We start from the raw sequence: 17897 nt of genomic DNA on the forward strand, positions 1-17897 counted from the left end.
TTCCGACCGGCGAACATCCCTAGCTAGGAATATTTAGTATATTTCAATTAATAAAATAAGGTTAATATGGTCCGTTTATGTTTGATGGTGAATTCGTGTGAAAACGAACAAAAATCAATTAAACCGGAGATGATGGAGTAGAAAGTATGATCAACATTTTTGGGATTAGCTAGTCCCATCACTTTCCCCGAATAATGAATGCTTATAGCAACACGGTTTTATTAATGTTGATTGAAAATGCGTATATTAAACACCTAAATGGCAACTCCTCGCAAAATGGTGGTGCATGAGTCTCAAACGCAGTAATGTGGCAAAGAAGCCAAATGACGTGGAGAAAACTTTCAAGGCAACTCCTACTCGTCTTCTTAATTTCACCATGTCCACCGACCACCATTTTATTTCTCCATTTCACGACACACACCTTAAAAATTACTATCAAATACAAAAGAAGTTCAAGTATGTATACCGTTAAAATTGGACCTACCCGATTTTACTATTTGATCGAGATCAAGGAGTTGCATCGAAGGTCGGCTTCGCAATGAATCAGACCAAAGCACGAGGATAAGGTATCGAGTTCGAGGACCGATGTATCTGTCGAAATCGAAACTGGTAGCGATCGAGATCAAATGAGACAGACATCGAGCAAAGCACAATAACAGAAAGGCTAGATATCTGTGACTGGTCGAAAATCATGGCGTAAATCTCGAACGGATTAAATCTAAGGGAGGTTGTTTAGCTAATCATAGGATTTACTTCCGTAATTAAAATTGTACCATAGATATGAATCATCTACTATATAAAGAGGGTCCTAATCATTTTGTAATCATCTTACACTCTGAGATATCAAAGCAACATAATGCCTTTTCTTTAGTTCATATAATTTTTCTTCAGCTTGTTATATTTTAACTGTTCTTGCACAAATCAGTTCCGGGATATTCAAGATCGAGGACAGAATTTCGTTCAAACACTGATTTCTTTATCCTATTGTTGACTTTTATTACTAGTCTTTACATTTATCAATTGATATTAGGTGAAATCGCGTGTCATTAAAACCACATTATAAGTTTAATTGTTATCCAATTTTAAGGGTAAACAATGTCTACAATTATAAAAATCTAAAACTCCATAGAAACTCATGCTTACCCTTTCTTTAACAAAGGATGTACAAACCAACACTAAAAGAGCTTTTTCTCCAGATGGGTGAAATTTGCAGAAAAAAACCCCATAATTTGCTTCTCATTTCGCTTTTCTTGTTCTAGTTGAACAATTAATGTTAAAACTTCTCCTTGTAAGGACTGTGGATGAATTTGAGATCCAAAATGCTATTGCGTTAGTTGTTTTTCCCCATTATATATTTGAAATTTTCAGCAATACTGGAAAAATGTAAATTTACAAGGAGTTGCAAAATTGGCAGAACCGAATATTATTGTAATAATAAATAAACAGTGTGATTAATCTCATACGGTGGATCCTTGGCGCAATGGTAGCGCGTCTGACTCCAGATCAGAAGGTTGCGTGTTCGATTCACGTAGGGTTCAATTTCCAATTTTTTTCTTTTCTTTTTGTTTATATATTGATTAACTATAAATTATGTACGAGTTAAAGCGACTTTCAATATAGTTTGAGTGCTCTGAGATTTGAAAAAAATTTCCTGACAATACTTTTTTTTGCTGGAACACTCAAATTAATGGAGTTCATGAGCTCGAACAAGTAATAATAGTTTGAGAACCCCAAAAGTACAGATATTTGTTCTCTCTAAATAGCTTTGTCAAAACGGTTTGTTCAATTTAAACCTACTAAAGAAAATACTATGACAATGTCCTCTTACATTAATTTTTTAAACAACTTTATGATGAATATATAGCTCCGCACTATTTAGCTGCAACATTTAGATGTTTTGTGTTTAGTCCTGAGAAAGCTCAAAGCACTGTATACAAGTAAAAGGGTGTTTAAGACTGAGAGTGCAGCTGTGCAGCGGTTTCTAATTCAGCAATTAAATGATCCTCCATATATGTAAACAGGTGATCAGCAGTGGCTTTTAACAACTTTATTTGAGTCTGTCCTAAATTCGGAACCACACAACATGAAAGACCACAACTTACACAGACGACGAACGAGACAAGGAATTAAATGAACGACAAAATGGACTATACACATAACAATTGTGTCTGAATCAACTCTCGCGCATACTGTTCTAAAAGTATTGCACGGTAGCAACTTCTTACTAGAAAATGCTGTCGTTGCTTATGATATATATTTTATTTATTTTTTTAAAAAAGTGGCTATGCTAGTTAGAAAACCTAAGACAATGTCAACCAGGACAATACTTAAATACATAGATCTTTAAAAGGAGAAGGGGAAGTGCTTTTCAACATTGTTATACACAAGTCCATATAGGTTACAAGCATTTCAACATAAAACCACAAAGATCGTAATGATTTGTTACAAATGCAGAGCTAAGTACAAGAGTTGACAGAACTTACATTGTATAACACTTCAAGAGTTGTTGGAATTTTCACTGTCGAGCATAAAAACCAACAGTTTTCCACCAGCATCCTTCTCCCACATAAAAGCCAATTCCTTCTATAGCATGCTAAAAGCCATTTACAACCAAACGACTATATACAAGCATTACAAGCACTCTCCCGTAGTCGTGCTTAAACATATCTAGTTACAAAACTCAAATACCAACAAGTCCCAAAAGTTCTCCAAGAATTGAAACATAAGATTTTTACAATTATCGCATCACTCAGTTTGCATAAATCATCTCCCCGCTGCTCTCAATATCAATATCAGGATCAGAATCATAATCATAATCATAATCATAATCAAAGTTAGTTAAGTCATCATCCAGCATTTCCAAATTATACAAGCCCACAGGTGGCACGGTGGCCTCCGAGATTATTTGCATAATCTTATCTGTGCTTTGCATGGGCTGGTCAGGCTCTTCAAAGTGGTCACTCATCATCATATCATCCATTAAATCAGCTGGAAGGTTCTTCAAGAACCATACATGATTTCTGATTTCATGCATTGTGATCCTCTGTTCAAAAATAGGAAAATGTGTAAGGCAGACATCATAACTACAATCAGAAAAGTGTTATCCTTCTCCTTCTTTTTTTTTTTTTTTTGAATAATGAAGGTGTCCGGACTAGATTGTGTGGACCTCGACTAATCCACCGGATACTTGCTATGTATTTTCTTAATTACAACCAGACAAGCCTTATCTTTCTTTGATTAGATATGATGATGAGTGTGTTCTGTTGGTTAATTACATTTACATATGCATGTTTATGGTATTTTCGGTTGTTTTTAGGTTCTGAAGCCATACTTGTGCTTTTAGCAAAGAGCAGATAAAAAGAAAGGCTGCCTGACGGAATATGAATTTGGCGACAAAGAAGAGAGGTGGAAAATAGATGAAAGAAAAAATAAACTTTAGTTATCACGCGCTGAACTCCAAGTGAAATTCACTCATTGTGCCGCATCAGCACAAGATGTTCAATAGGCACATTTTGAGCCTACTTTAGGTGTCTAATAGGTAATAGCCTGAGTTGAGGTGTCTAAATAAAAAATCGTGACAACTTTAAGGGGCTATCTATGTATTTGGCCATTTTAAAAGTTTAAGTTGCGATATGATGTTCTTCTTGTCAAACCAACTTTCTGACTATCACTTGTTCCTATCAGTACCAAAGACAAGGAAAACTAATGTCTAAACTTCACCAAATTGAGTAGGCGAAATAAAAGAGAGATGGGACATATTTAATTGAAGAAGGCTAATTCACATAAACAAGATCAATAGCATAGTTGTTGATTATTCATAGTACAGATGAATCTGCAGCCGATCTTAATTGAAATCCTAATGAAATGACAACAAATAGAACACCATAAGAGCTACCCAAAATCTCTTGAATCTGGAAACCACTAAGCAGTTTACATGGTATCATGAATTCTTAAAAATACCACTAACCTGTTCAGGATTTGCGACAAAAATCCTTGACATTAAGTGGCGACATTCCTCAGATATCTCAATGTGATCTGGAATAGAATATTGCACGCTCAAGATTCTCTGTGTATCAGAAAAAGGGATAAATATGTGACACAAAAAAATAGTAAAAGATTTATCATAAGATTTGAGAAGTACGCTTATTGTCTTCTTGACATCCCTTGGGTTCTCAGGATCTTCAAACGGGTATGCACCCACTAACATCACATATAATGTAACACCACATGACCAAACATCAGCAATCTGAAATATAAAGAATCATTGAGATATGTTGCCAATTGAACTTAAAGTTGACCTAAAATGGACCAAATAAGTACTAAACATACCGGAAACAAATTAACATATAGTAAGAATCAACATCTATGAAACTGTTATTGACCCACGAACTGATGTCAATCTGATTTCAGCTGACTACCACCCAAGGTTGGATACAGGAATCTTCCTTCCCCCTTCACCTCATCAGCATGCCAAAATCCCTTAAATACACTCACACACACACATAGAAGGTCCATTTCTCATGATATACTTTGGCTGGTGGGATAACATTGTATCACCGTTTCAGAATAAGTTGGCACTAACACGAACTACTTAATAGGAGCTTATGCTATAGAAAAGGACGGTTCTGTCCCTGAATTTATAATTTTTGAGCTCCTCATACTACATAATATTTCCCTGCTTCGTGAAACCCAACTATTTGAATATAGAACTTAATCAAAACCCACAGCACCTCTGTTCATTGGAAAAAATATACCTACACCTTTCCCCTTCTTTTCAGGCATGAATGCTCAACTTGACTGACTTTCCACATTACAACTAACTAACACATTCATTCAGAACGAAAGACCGTTTCAAGGATGAAAGACAGATTCATATAATTTGTAGAGAGATTTTTCCGGTTCTACAGTTGAATAATGATCTAGAAGTTAGCTCATACTGGAAGATAATTATGACTTACTGTTAAACTGTGCAATAAACTAATTTACCTTGCCGTCATACTCTTTCCTTAGAAAAACTTCTGGAGCAATATAAGCAGGAGTTCCCACTGTTGAGTTGGGTTGTGAATGCAACAGAGAGGACTGCACAAGTGGCAATAATGATAAAATAGTTATGATTCTACATTTCCATCTATATTGAACGTGTTAGAAATCTAGATCCAGATTTCAAGATAAAAATTGAACCAGGTACACGGGTCGTGTATGGGTAATTATTGGGGGTTATTGTACCTTGGAATACCCAAAATCACATATCTTCAAACGAGGAGCAGGGCTTCCATCAAGCAATGTATTTTCCAGCTTCAAGTCCCGATGACATACTTGCTTCACCATGAAATACAACAGAAACAAGCTGAATAGCAATCCAATGCATCTCAAGGTCTGAAATATAGAATGGATTGAGAGTGTATGAAGATTCATTACCATTGAGTGGCAGTAGCTGACCCCGGATATAAGTTGCTGGAAAAAGAACCGAGCCTGCACGCCACAATATTAAGTAATCCCAAAAATCTCATTCAATTATAAGCAAAGTGATGTACAGTAAGCAGATTAAAAACCTCATCCTCACTGAAGCGTACTGCATTACAAATTCTCTTAAAAAGCTCCCCGCCAGATGCATATTCCATCACAATAGCAAGATGAGTTGGTGTCAGAATAACCTAGAGTAAAATCTTAAGCAGATTATTCATCAATATATAATATCCTATATTTAGAATCTAAAATTGAAGTAAATGTCAAACCTCTCTGAATCTAACTATGTTAGGATGCCGTAGGGACCGGTGATTGATTATTTCCCGCTGAATGTTTTTATCTATCTGCAATGGTTGGGGGAATTGAGAAAAAAGCAGCTATCATATGGAGCAAGATATTACCAGTTATAAATTTCCACCTTACACATGGACAACAAAAGCAAGGGATAACTCAATTGAAATACAAACTGCCAACTCTTGCACCACTTTACATCACTATTTTGTCACAGTTATTTATCAGAATGCAGATTAAGCAGAGAATAATTCAGATAGACATAGAGCACTGCTTGTGTTAATCAGAACTATTGACGAGGTTCTTTTAGTTGAAGTGAAACACATGGTTGATGGTTAAAGAGACTGAGGGTCGAAAAAGAGAATGTCCACTTGTTTAGGTGAACTCACAGCAAACACTTGCCCAGGTGACCAGCTGGTGCTGTATACATGAAATTGGAGGCAGATTCAGGACTTTAATTAGTGGTTATGAAATACTAATGCACCTGCTACTCTTTTGTGATAGTGAGTGTGGATTTAGTATAAATTGTACACTTCTATAAAATTTTCAACTATATCCATATAGTTTTAACCGCATGCAGTATGTACACCTGCATCCGCTGCCGAAATAGAGGTACGCCATTGCTTAAAATGAGTATATTGAAGCAATATATTATTATACATACATGTGCGTGTGTATCATATATAAATATATATATTAACTCATGAAGCAACCAAAATAGCACATATAAAACTCATCTTACTATAGTGCCATGCCTTTTTTTTAGACAGGAATTATTGTAAGCATGAATTTCTGACATGATAAAGATGGTGTCTGGACCAACTTGCACGTATCTCGACTATTTCACTGAATACCTGCTACCTGACATAACTACAGATTATGGAATTTCTTAAAAACTTACTATATTTATGCTCAACAAGGCCAAAAAACTTTTATGAAGCACAAGTTTTCCCCTAGCTTGGTTTTAGCACTATAACTAATTAGTATCTAACAAACTCTGAAGTCAAATCGGCCCCTTGAGATTAACCATGTTGATAGTTTTCTAGAAAAACAACAATGAAAAGATTTCAGTCAACCCATTGTGCTTATCCTACTACAATTAATGGCTTTGATTTTATATACTTACCGTGTAAAGATCTCTCACACCATCTAGATAGTTGTTTATATTAAAGTGAATTGGTATCAGGGTAACTACACAGATTTTTTAAACTAATTATATTTATCCTCCGAAAAAGCATGGTTTAATTTAGCGTTTAACTTTTCTATACTGAGAGTATAGAAAACTTTTAAGCAATCACATCACTTAAAACAAACTATAGGTAACTGTCTAAGATGGTAAGAGTAGATTAGTAATCTTCAAAATTCTAAATGATTAAACTGCACTTATAAAACAACAATAACAACTATGCCTCAATCCCAAACAAAGTTGGGGTGGTGATAAATTCTAAGTTGACGGTGTATATAATTTAAAATCCTCGGGTGAAACTTTTTTACTCTATCAAACTTCTTAAAAGGTAACTTATATGCATAAAAAGATCTGTTAAATATAGTAGGTGTGAGTTGGTAACATGCCTCTCTACCCTTCGGGGTAGGGGTAAGGTCTGCGTACATATTACCCTCCTCAGACCCCACTTGTGGGATTATACTGGGTCGTTGTTGTTGTTGTTGTTGAGTTGGTAACATATAAAAGTAGGAAACTATGGATAGTGCAAGAAAAGTGTCAATTCATATATCTTAAATTCCATAACTCCCCAACATAAAGTTTGGAAAACTCCCAAAAAAGGGAAACAACCACATCAAGTTTAGCAACTTGGATAAGTCTTGTTAATAAAGGGGGGGAAAAGCAAAATTTGAATCACCAACATTAATTGTCTGTCCAAATAGAACAAAAAAAAAATTCTCACCAAAAACAGATGGAAACATCAAAATCAAGCTGACTGCACAAATTACAAGAATCCAAAAATCCAAAAGTGTTTAAGTTAAATGCAGTGACATCTGGCAATGTAAAGATTCTTTTACACTATCAATGAATTTTTTTAACATATGATAGTAGGCTAGTTTCCATTTTTACTAGATTACAAATTAATGTTTATCAAGAAAATTACACGTAATTACCTAATAAATAACCATCAGTACATAGAACTTAAACTCAATGCAAAATTAGTGAAGTTAAGTTTTGTGCACCAACGGTATAAAAATTATAAACACAATCAAGTCACTTAAAAAATAATTGCAGCTAACTTTATTCAATAGAATTGATGTATAATCTTTAATGGTAAATGACATATTATACTGACGTGGTAAGAAATTCATTGCACGATCCATGCATATAACTTAAATTCAAAATTCAGTTTAAAATTTGTACCATGATAATGTAAAAAATATATACACAATCAAGTGACTTAAAAGGTAACTGATGGGTAAACTTTAATAAATTGCAAGTGACATGTTATAATAGGTCAAAATTACACAAACAGGTCACATATAACTCAAATGCAAAATTCGTACGTAATACGAAACTAACCTTATCGCCTCTTTCGATATACTTTACAGCAACTAGCTCTTTAGTTAGCTTATCTCTCATGAGTCTCGCAACTCTAAAATTACCCGACCCGATATCGTCAACAAAATCGTACCGATCACAGTCGTGCATGATCGGCATATCCATGCCCGGTATTACACCGATTTCAACCCGATCCATTTCTAACAAGGGATATGGAGCTGTGAGTGAAGACAAATGAGCACTTTTTTGTAACTCAGCTTTTTCTGGTATGAGGACTGTGGGGAGAAGAAGAGAGGAGACAGGGGAGTTATATTTGACGTTGAAAGGAGGTAAAGAGAGGGGAAAAAAGGCACTAACGGCGTCACTTTGTTAGGCTGCCGTTAGAAACGACGTGGTTTGTTTTTATTCTTTTGGCTGACTGCGACAAACACCTGATGATTTTAGTCACGTGTTCGCATTCTGTTTGAAATTGGTAGAGGCAGCTTGCAATAAACAAGTATGGGATAATATATATAACTTCGCGATATTTATCAATTGCACACCTAAATTTTGTAGGGGTCTTATAATCCCTTAAATTTTATATTTATATTAAAAACTCATATAATATATACAAAAAAGTTTATCCAAAACCCAATAAATAAAAAAGATTATATTGTGGTCGCCCTACTATAGCTAGAACCCAAATTAGGAAATTGGCAGGTAAATACAATTCGCTCCGGTCCACCAATTTGCAAGAAGTAGCCCAACTCTAAGTTATTGGACCGGTCTAACATTTTTAATAAAAAATCAAATTATAGCACATGTGCTAGCTAGTTTTTAGATCGGTAATTAAAAAATAATCAGTGCTTGCAATATAATTGAACAATAATCATTTTTTAATGTAGAAATAAAATTTAGATAAAAACAGCCTTAGCTGTAATACAGTAAAACTCCAACATAATATGCTGGATTATGAAACTCATGTGTATAAAACTCCAACATATTATGTTAGAATTCCAGCAGATTATAAATTCTAGTATATTATGCCGAAATTCATAAATAAAAAATCAAATTCCAGCACATTTTGATGAAATCTATTTCTCCATATCTTTTCTTCAGTAACGTGTCCGAGATGAACAAGGAAATATAATATTAGTGCAAAGCTACTTTTTTCTGCTTCTCAAAAATTATTTTTTCTCCTCTTCCAAAGTACTTTTTTCCTTCCAAAAAATTGGCCAAATATCTTAAGTTTTAATTTATTTATTTTTAAATAATTTTTACAAAAAAAAAATAAAAAAATAAAAAAAATTGCCCTAAAGAAATTTGGTCAAACAGACAGACTATAAGTCTCACTAGTCGTGGTATGATAAGTTCGTTGAGCATTTAATTTCCTAAAATATATAGTACTACTTAAACTTTTCAGTTGGTGTATCGAAGCTTCTTTTCTTGTGAAAGCAACTTAGCAAAATGGATTAGAGCTTCTTCATTTGTGCCTTCCCCTTGAACTGGTTCATATTGGCCTGTCTCCAAATTGACCCTTGACACTGGCTTCTTCAATAGATTGTTACCAATCTGCACCAGTTTCTGCATATTTTTTGTGGTTGCTATATCCATTGATGCAGCATCCCCTATCAAATTATCCTCCTGACCAAATATTAAAAACTCAACATTAAGGAATTGATGTGTGTCTAGGGACCGCCATGTATATAACAAGGCTAATTTCATGAATGGTCATTAAACTAAACGTGTAAAAAATTATAAAATTAAATTTCGGAACCAAAAAGTATGTCAACTATATATCACTTTCGCTTAAATGAAAATCACCAGAAATTCATCAACCCGACACCAAAATTACAACTAAGGGCTTGTTTGGCCATAAAAAAACTTTTTTCGAAATGTTTTTACTTTTTTCTGGAATCAGTTTTTGGCCATGAAAAATTCAAATTTCAATTGAAGTTGAATTTTAAAATTTTTTGAAAATTTGAAAAACTCCAAAAAGCTGTTTTCAAAATTTTTACTTCAAATCACTCACAAAACTTCAAAAAAAGCTCCAAATTATATTCATGTCCAAGCACAACTCTAATTTTTAAATACTATTTTCACTTGAATTTTTTTTTTCCACTTTTTCCACAATTTCACAATACTTATGTTCAAATGCCCACTAAATCTTCACAAAAGATTAAGTGCCAAATAAGCATCGTCAAATAATCAACATATCAAACTCACATCCACGTGCAATTAGTTCCATAACTCCACAATCTCATAATCCTATTTGGATTAGAAGCAAGAAAATTTATTAGCAGAATAAAATAAAGAAGTTGATATAACTAAAGGATATCTGATATTATTTTTATGTTATACACTTTTAGTTTTACAACTTTGCTGCAATAGCTCATTAGTTCAATGACTAGCAATGTCTTTATGTTAAATAATTAATGATCAAATTATAGAAAAAGTCTAGTCTTGATACCTGAATTCTGAGGTAATTCTTTTCACTGCGAAGTGTCTGAAACATAGTTGAAACATGTATATCTACCATATCAGCACTTGCATCATTATAAACATCCAATATTGGGGTCTGACCATTGTTGTAAACCCAACCAAGTAAACCCCATTTTGAAGCTGAGGCTGCGTTATACCCTTGGTGCTTGCCAATACCTGTGCCTAATGATAGAACCAACATCTTCTTGTTGTCCATTGTTTCCATCTCCTCATACTGAAATTTGCCCCTCATGATTTCTTTTGAAATGTGTGTAATTGCCATTTGGGTCTTGCAAATAGAGTTAAAGAATAGTGCAATTTAATTAGCACGGAAAACGGTCAATAACTCAAAACTTTTCCATAGTATTTGATGTATACTTCCACTGTTCCAACTTATGTGGCGTGGTTTGATTGGCACATAGCTTAAGCAGATAAATATGTCTTTTGAAACTTGTAGCTTTAAGCATGCCATTAAATTTATGTGGCTATAAAAGAATATCATTAAGGATAAAATAAAAAGTTTAAAGTTAAATTATTATTCGAGTATAAAAAGCATGGGTCATTCTTTCTAAAACAGACTAATAAATAAATAGTGTCACATAAATTCGAACAACAGAGTATCTATTTTTTTTCATAAATTTAACTTCTAACATACTGACAATGTTAATTAAAATTTATACTAGTAGATCATCTAACGATAATTATACGTAGCCAATCATAAAAAAAATAAAAAAAAAAAGAGATCAGTAACATATGAAACAATAAGGTAGATACTGATTAAAACATGATAAAGATATTGATAGTATAAGTTTATACTGTTAGGGGTTGTTTGGTACGTAGGATAAGGGCTAATAATTCCTGGATTAAATGTGAGATTATTTTATTGAATTTTTGAATTCGGTATTAGCAATTTTGGGATTAATTAATCTCACAGTTGTATATTATTCTATCGTACATTGAGGATGTGATATTAATTTCGGGATTAATTACAATAATGCCCTTCTCCAAGGCTCTTCCCCCAAAGTCCTTTAAAGAATCCAAGATTAAAATTGAAAATAAAAGTTTACCCCAATTTAATAGTATACATCAAACACATGCGTATCCCATATTTGGTCCAATGAACCAAATATTGGACCATTAAATAATCTAGTTAATATTTAATCCCTACATTATAATCCAATCGTTATAATTCCGAAATAACTTGTTCCCCTATCAAACAATCCCTTAGTGTATGTACGTTAAATATTTTTTCCAAATGGCAACTAAAATTATTTATGCTGTTAGTATATGTAAATGACTACTTACTGGATTATTTGCAGCTACACCTCCATCAATCATATCAAATCTGCGTATTCTCCCTTGAGCATCCCTGCTCTCAAAATAGTGTACCGGAAAGAAGGTGGGTGCTGCGGAGGTACTGAGGGAGATGTCTGATAATAAAACATTCTTAGACACATTTGCTCTGGCCTAGACACAAATTCAAATAACAATAATCCATTATGTTCTCAAGGGAGAAATTTAAAACATCATATATGTTTGGTACGACGAAGATTATATTTAAGAAGAAAATACTTTTCGTGAAAAATATCCAAATGTTTGATTATGAAATCAAGAAAATAATTTTTATGAAAATTGACGTCTATCGTACCAAACACGCTAAAATAATTTATTTGGATATCAAGAAACATACATCAACAGTGGTGAAGATAATTGGTTGAAGGCGCTTAATATCAAAAGCAGGGATGACTGTATGAGTCAATGTCTGCTTCATAGTAAGGTTGCCTAATATTGATTCAACCAATAATCTTAAGTACTTTCCATCGTACTTTGGTCCTCCAAAAAAATTGAATATCCTATTCACGAAGCTGTTGCGGCTGCATATTACATATTTACATAGTCAAAAAAATAAAATAAAAAGTTGCCCGCTAGTTCTGTGATCATTAGAATCAGAGGTGAATTCAAAATTTAGAATCAACGGAATCAAACTGGATAAGATGTATTATATTTATGTTATAATTTTTTTACATATGTATAAGTAATTCGAGGCGAAAGCATTACCGGCTTGCGGGAAAGATGTGAGGGCAGTGTTCCATGTAGAAGCTGGAAATATCTTTAGCTGCATATAAAGGGCGATTATCTCTGTTTGGAGCTGTGATCATAATAGTAATTAATCCACCTGTGCTTGTTCCTGCTACCACATCAAAATAGTCTATAATCCTTGCATTTGGTCCATCAAGCTCCTATGAAATCCAAATAAATATGTTGAGGACCATTAAAGTACAAAATTAATGTACTTTAATCTATTAAAGTTTAAATTTTGTGCAATAATTTGTAAGAAATTTAATTAAACCAACATAAATTTTTGGGTTAAGGTTAAGGAATTATATTGTTGAGAAATTTGGCGATAAATTAAAACCTGATATCAACTTCCAACAATTGCTAGTTCAACGCCAGGAGAACTGAAGTGATGAGGATGGGTCATCAATAGTTACCGATACCCTTTAATCACGTATTTAAGAAAACAGAGAATGCTAAGATCATAGGATTGGCCTCTAATCATAAAGAATATCTACTTATCACTGACCAATGATTAATGAGCCTCCACGCATAATTAAAGTAGGATCTTTATTCCCCATATAATTAAGTCATGATTGGCCTTATATTTTGTTTACAACTTGGGTCAACTAGTATTTTAATTAATAACCAAATAACGTAAGTCCAAATTCCAACATCATTATTTACCAAAAATGAGGTGAAAAGTAGTTAGAGTACTTAATAAAGTACCTGAATCTTGGATTCAAGAAAGGCAAGAATGGTTCCTGGAATAATGCCTCTGATTCCACCTCCATCAATACTCAAAACTGTTATAAAATTCTTTCCTTTGGTAGCAGCAAAAACAAATATTGGAGGTTGTAGAACTTGAAGAGTCACTAACAGAGTTAGTGAAACTAAGAAATTTAACCTCCCCATAATGTACTATCAAAGTTCTATAGTGGAGTCGAAGTTTAGGATATGTTTCTTATTATTGAAAGATATAAGAAAAGTAAGAAAAAATACAGCAAATTAATGGCATGTTCTTTGGCTATGCAGTTTTCAATGAAACTTGTCTCTTGTTTGGACTTTGAGTGGCAATATGAACTTTATGGGGACCTTCACATATGATTTTAGTATCATCTTTTGTCGTACGTCTTGATTTTAAATATCTTCCATACCCGTGATTTACTCTTCATTGGCTTCACGTGACAAAGTTTTTCTCTTTTTTCAAAATGGTTAACTTGAACCTCAGACAGGATGGAAGTCTTTCATCAGAGGAGATCGTAAACTTGATCGAAACTAATAGTAGTACTTACTTATCATTAATTTTAGAATCAAGCAGTTTAATTCGACTATACTTTTTTTAATTTTCTTTCAAGAAAGATAGATGAAAGCAGACTATATATGGATGGTTGTCCGAAGTGTAAGGGGTAAACTCGGACTCAAATATAATAATAAGATTGTGTGTTGGATCTCATATTTTGGCCGAGTTTATTACCTTAGTCCCTTATTTTGGGTGGCTAAAAAATAGGAGAGAAAGAAGTTGAACCTCTAATCAATCTAGACACATTACTTCTCGGCGATAAATTGAAAGGGCAATTTGGTATTTTCTCAGTCATTTAATTTTTTTGGTAAATAAATTACTCCCCCCCCCCCCCCCTTTGGCTTTTTGCAATACTGATCCAACCATAACCATATTGTGTGGAGCGAAATTCGAACGAAAATGACATGTCAGGCTACACGTAATTAATAAAAAAAAATACTAAATTTTGTACAATTTTCAAGCAGGAGTACGATTTTGGACGGGAAATAACTCAATTCTTACAAAATATAACTCCAAAATCGTTTCGTGGATACAGTTGCTTATATCCTATTAATCCTAGGGCTGTTCATTCGGATCGGATATTCGAAATCCGAACCGATCCATTCAATTTCGGATTTTGGATTTCGGATTGGATCGGATTTCATATTATGTTTATTAAAATTTTGGATTTCGGATCGAATTCGGATTGGTATATTTTAATCCGATCCGATCCGAAATTCGAAATTATTAGGGCATATATAAATACTACACTTTAATTTCGGATAGTCAGTACTTCCTTTAAATCAACCTCCAAGTTATTACCTTTACAATTGCTAGATTTAGCTATATTGGCACCACAGTACTCTCATAACTGCATAAACATGAATTTTTCTTAATGTATTGTCTCTTTTACAAAGAAAATATATATATTAGTTTAACTTTGAGGCATAATAATACGATCCGAAATCCGATCCGATCCAAACTTTAAAATCCGATCTAATCCGATATAATTCGGATCTGATTCGGATTGCATTTTTTAGAATCCGAAATCCGAAATTCGAATCCGAAATGTGCTAAATCCGATCCGATCCGATCCATGCACAACCCTAGTTAATCCTAGCATGTGGTAAACAAGGAAGTGTCTTTTTGAAAAGTAGGTACAAGATCAAATTAATTCCATTTCCTTCTCTTGCTTCCTTTTGGTTGGGTGCAATTATCAATGGTTAACAACATTAAGAAAATAAAAATAAGTTGTAAAACGTGGTGCATGGTGGGATTTATATTCGTTAAACATTAATTGGTGAGTTTCATCTCAAAGATGTAATTGATTATAGGTCTATTGTACCGACAGTGGTTCTTATTTGAAGCACGATATCTATATCCATTTGCTGTTTGGACTGAATAATTACATAAATTAAAGACATCACTAGACCAAACTACATAAGGCAGAAGAATGACAACTTGGAATCTGGAGAGGCCTAATCTTCATGACATGACACGTTTAGACTGTCCTTCTTATTATAACAAAAGCCAACAAGACACAAATTTATGCAGTCCCGTGAACATAAAGCTCATCTCCTTGTCCTTATAAGTTTATATATACACCACTAGCTTGTACCATGGCATACCATGACATGCGAAGATTCAAATTTTTTTATTTGAGATTTTAGGACAACAATTTCAGATACTGACAATTAGATTCAATATTTAAAATTAGTACATATTTAATGTATTTCATAACGCATATATACTATGGATTAAAACTATAAGAGAGAGAGAAAAAGACTTAAAATTTGAAAAAAAAATATATGTAACAACCTGACCGGTTGTTTTGAGCTTTAAGGTTCTGTCCAGCGATTCGAGGTCTTGAATGGCTTCATATTGTGTATTATGACTTGTGTGCATGGTCAGATTTGATTTTCAGATGTTTCGAGATGATTTTGGAGGGGTGATTCTCACTTTAAAAGCTTAAGTTGAAAATATTGACCGAGGTTTGACTTTTGTTAAAACGATCCCGGAACGGTATTTTGATGGCTCCAATAGGTTCGTATCGTGATGTTAGACTTGGGCGTATGTCCGGAACTGAATTCGGAGGTCCGCGGGTTGATTTGTGTTGTTTTGTCGAAAGTTGGCAATTTAAAGGCTTAGAATTTTGATAAGTTTGACCGTAGGTTGACTTCATAGAAATCGTGTTTGGATTTCTGTTTCGAGACTTGGAATAGGTCCATTTTGTCATTTGGAACTTATCCGCAAAGTTTAGTATCATTCCGAGTTGATTTGATAGGAATCGGACGCGCGATTGTCTTTCTAGAAGTTCTTAATTTCATGTTGATTTCATATGTTTGGAGGTCTGATTCGTGTTTTCGGATGTTATTATGATGATTTGATCGCGCGAGCTAGTTCATGTTATGTCTGTGTTGATGTTTGGTTTGGAGCTCTAAGGGCTCCGATGAGTTTCGGACGTGTTGCAGAGTATTTGATAGAGTTTAAGTACTGTTGGTTTTTGCACAGAAGCTTTAGGTTTCGGAATTGCGAGATATGAGTCGCATTTGCGATGTTCGGCTTGAGTCTGCTGAGATCGCATTTGCGAGCTTTGTGTTCACATTTACGAAGGGGAGCTGCTCTTAGCAGTGATCACATTTGCGATCATATCCTGATCGCTTTTGTGATGGTCCAATGTTCCCCAGTGCGAACTAGTAGTTGCATTTGTGATGACAGCAAGGATAGGAAGAGTTTCGCTTTTGCGATAACTTCTTCGCATTTGCGGGGTTAGCATTTGCAAAACCCTGGTCGCATTTGCGACACCTGCGCCTGGACAAAAAAACTGAGGGACGCGGTTTTTATTCTCATTTTCATATTTTGGAACCCTTGACTTGATAGGACTCGATTTTGAAGAGGGATTTTCATCTACAATCACTATATAAGTGATTTTTGTTCAATTTCCAACAATTTTACACGATTATATGTGAGTTTTAACATCAAAATTAGAAAAATCAAAATGAAACTTTGAGAAACCTTGTATATTTTGAGAAAAAAAATGAGAATTTGAGTTTTGAGAGTCGATTTGGACTCGAATTTTGAAATAAAATACATATATGGACTCGTGGGATTATGGGTAGTCAGAATCTACCCTTAGACACGAGTTTTAACCAGGCGCACCCGAGGTTGACTTTTGAGGAATTGTGTAAAGGTCATAGCTTTAATTATTGGAATAGATTTCTCTTGCATTATTCGATGTTATTGAGTCGATTTTGGTTAGACTTGAGCCGAGCAGAGGTGAATTGTAAAGGGAAAATTGTTTTAGAGTATTGATTGAGGATTTTTGAGGTAAGTATCTTACGTAACATTGTGTGGGGAACTACCTCATAGGGATTGATTTGTTTGTACTATTTAAACTACGTGAAAGACGTGTACACGAGGTGACGAGTGTGTGCACGGCTTATATGTGGAAGTTTGACCGTTAGACTCTTAGGTTTCTTATGCATATTAAAAGGAAGTTGCCCTAATGTGTCATATACTCCATGCTAAATTTACTCTTACATCTCTTATTTGAAGTTGATTGGTTCATGTTCTACCCTTTATTGCCAAATATACCCTTATGTGTCTTAATTGAAGTTGTTGCATCTTTTATTGCCATGTAATCTCTTCCGTAGTTGATTATCCTTAATTGTAGTTTTTTTACCTCTTCCATTGTTGACTTATCCTTATTTGAAGTCATTGTTATATGTTACCTCTTCCATTGTTGAAGTTACTCTTATTAGAAATCATCGTTACATGTTGTCTTTTCTATTGTCGAATTATTCTTATTTGTTATCGTTGATACATGTTATCTCTCTCATT

The 17897-nt window shown here is 34.0% G+C and overlaps 2 protein-coding genes and 1 non-coding gene across 3 annotated transcripts; 1 reads left to right on the top strand and 2 right to left on the bottom strand.

The window, feature by feature from the left end:
- The first annotated feature begins 1466 nt into the window (after positions 1-1466).
- Positions 1467-1538, top strand: TRNAW-CCA (transfer RNA tryptophan (anticodon CCA)). The gene has a single exon. It is a non-coding gene; the product is annotated as a tRNA-Trp (tRNA).
- An 882-nt stretch (positions 1539-2420) lies between these two features.
- On the bottom strand, positions 2421-8578 carry LOC107764919 (serine/threonine-protein kinase SAPK10-like). The gene is made up of 9 exons (XM_016583502.2): positions 8282-8578; positions 5736-5810; positions 5553-5654; positions 5419-5472; positions 5227-5319; positions 4987-5079; positions 4142-4246; positions 3968-4066; positions 2421-3043 (listed from the first exon to the last, which is right to left on the bottom strand). Exons 1-9 carry the CDS (start codon positions 8456-8458, stop codon positions 2750-2752), a joined length of 1092 nt encoding a protein of 363 aa, XP_016438988.2. The 5' UTR covers positions 8459-8578; the 3' UTR covers positions 2421-2749.
- An 892-nt stretch (positions 8579-9470) lies between these two features.
- LOC107764918 (patatin-like protein 3) lies at positions 9471-13837 on the bottom strand. The gene is made up of 6 exons (XM_016583501.2): positions 13505-13837; positions 12779-12960; positions 12411-12594; positions 12026-12187; positions 10710-11009; positions 9471-9883 (listed from the first exon to the last, which is right to left on the bottom strand). The coding sequence occupies exons 1-6, from the start codon at positions 13688-13690 to the stop codon at positions 9659-9661; spliced, it is 1239 nt and encodes a 412-aa protein (XP_016438987.2). The 5' UTR covers positions 13691-13837; the 3' UTR covers positions 9471-9658.
- Positions 13838-17897: the final 4060 nt, after the last annotated feature.

Source organism: Nicotiana tabacum, chromosome 21 (genome assembly GCF_000715075.1).
Source record: "Nicotiana tabacum cultivar K326 chromosome 21, ASM71507v2, whole genome shotgun sequence".
Lineage (NCBI taxonomy): Eukaryota > Viridiplantae > Streptophyta > Magnoliopsida > Solanales > Solanaceae > Nicotiana > Nicotiana tabacum.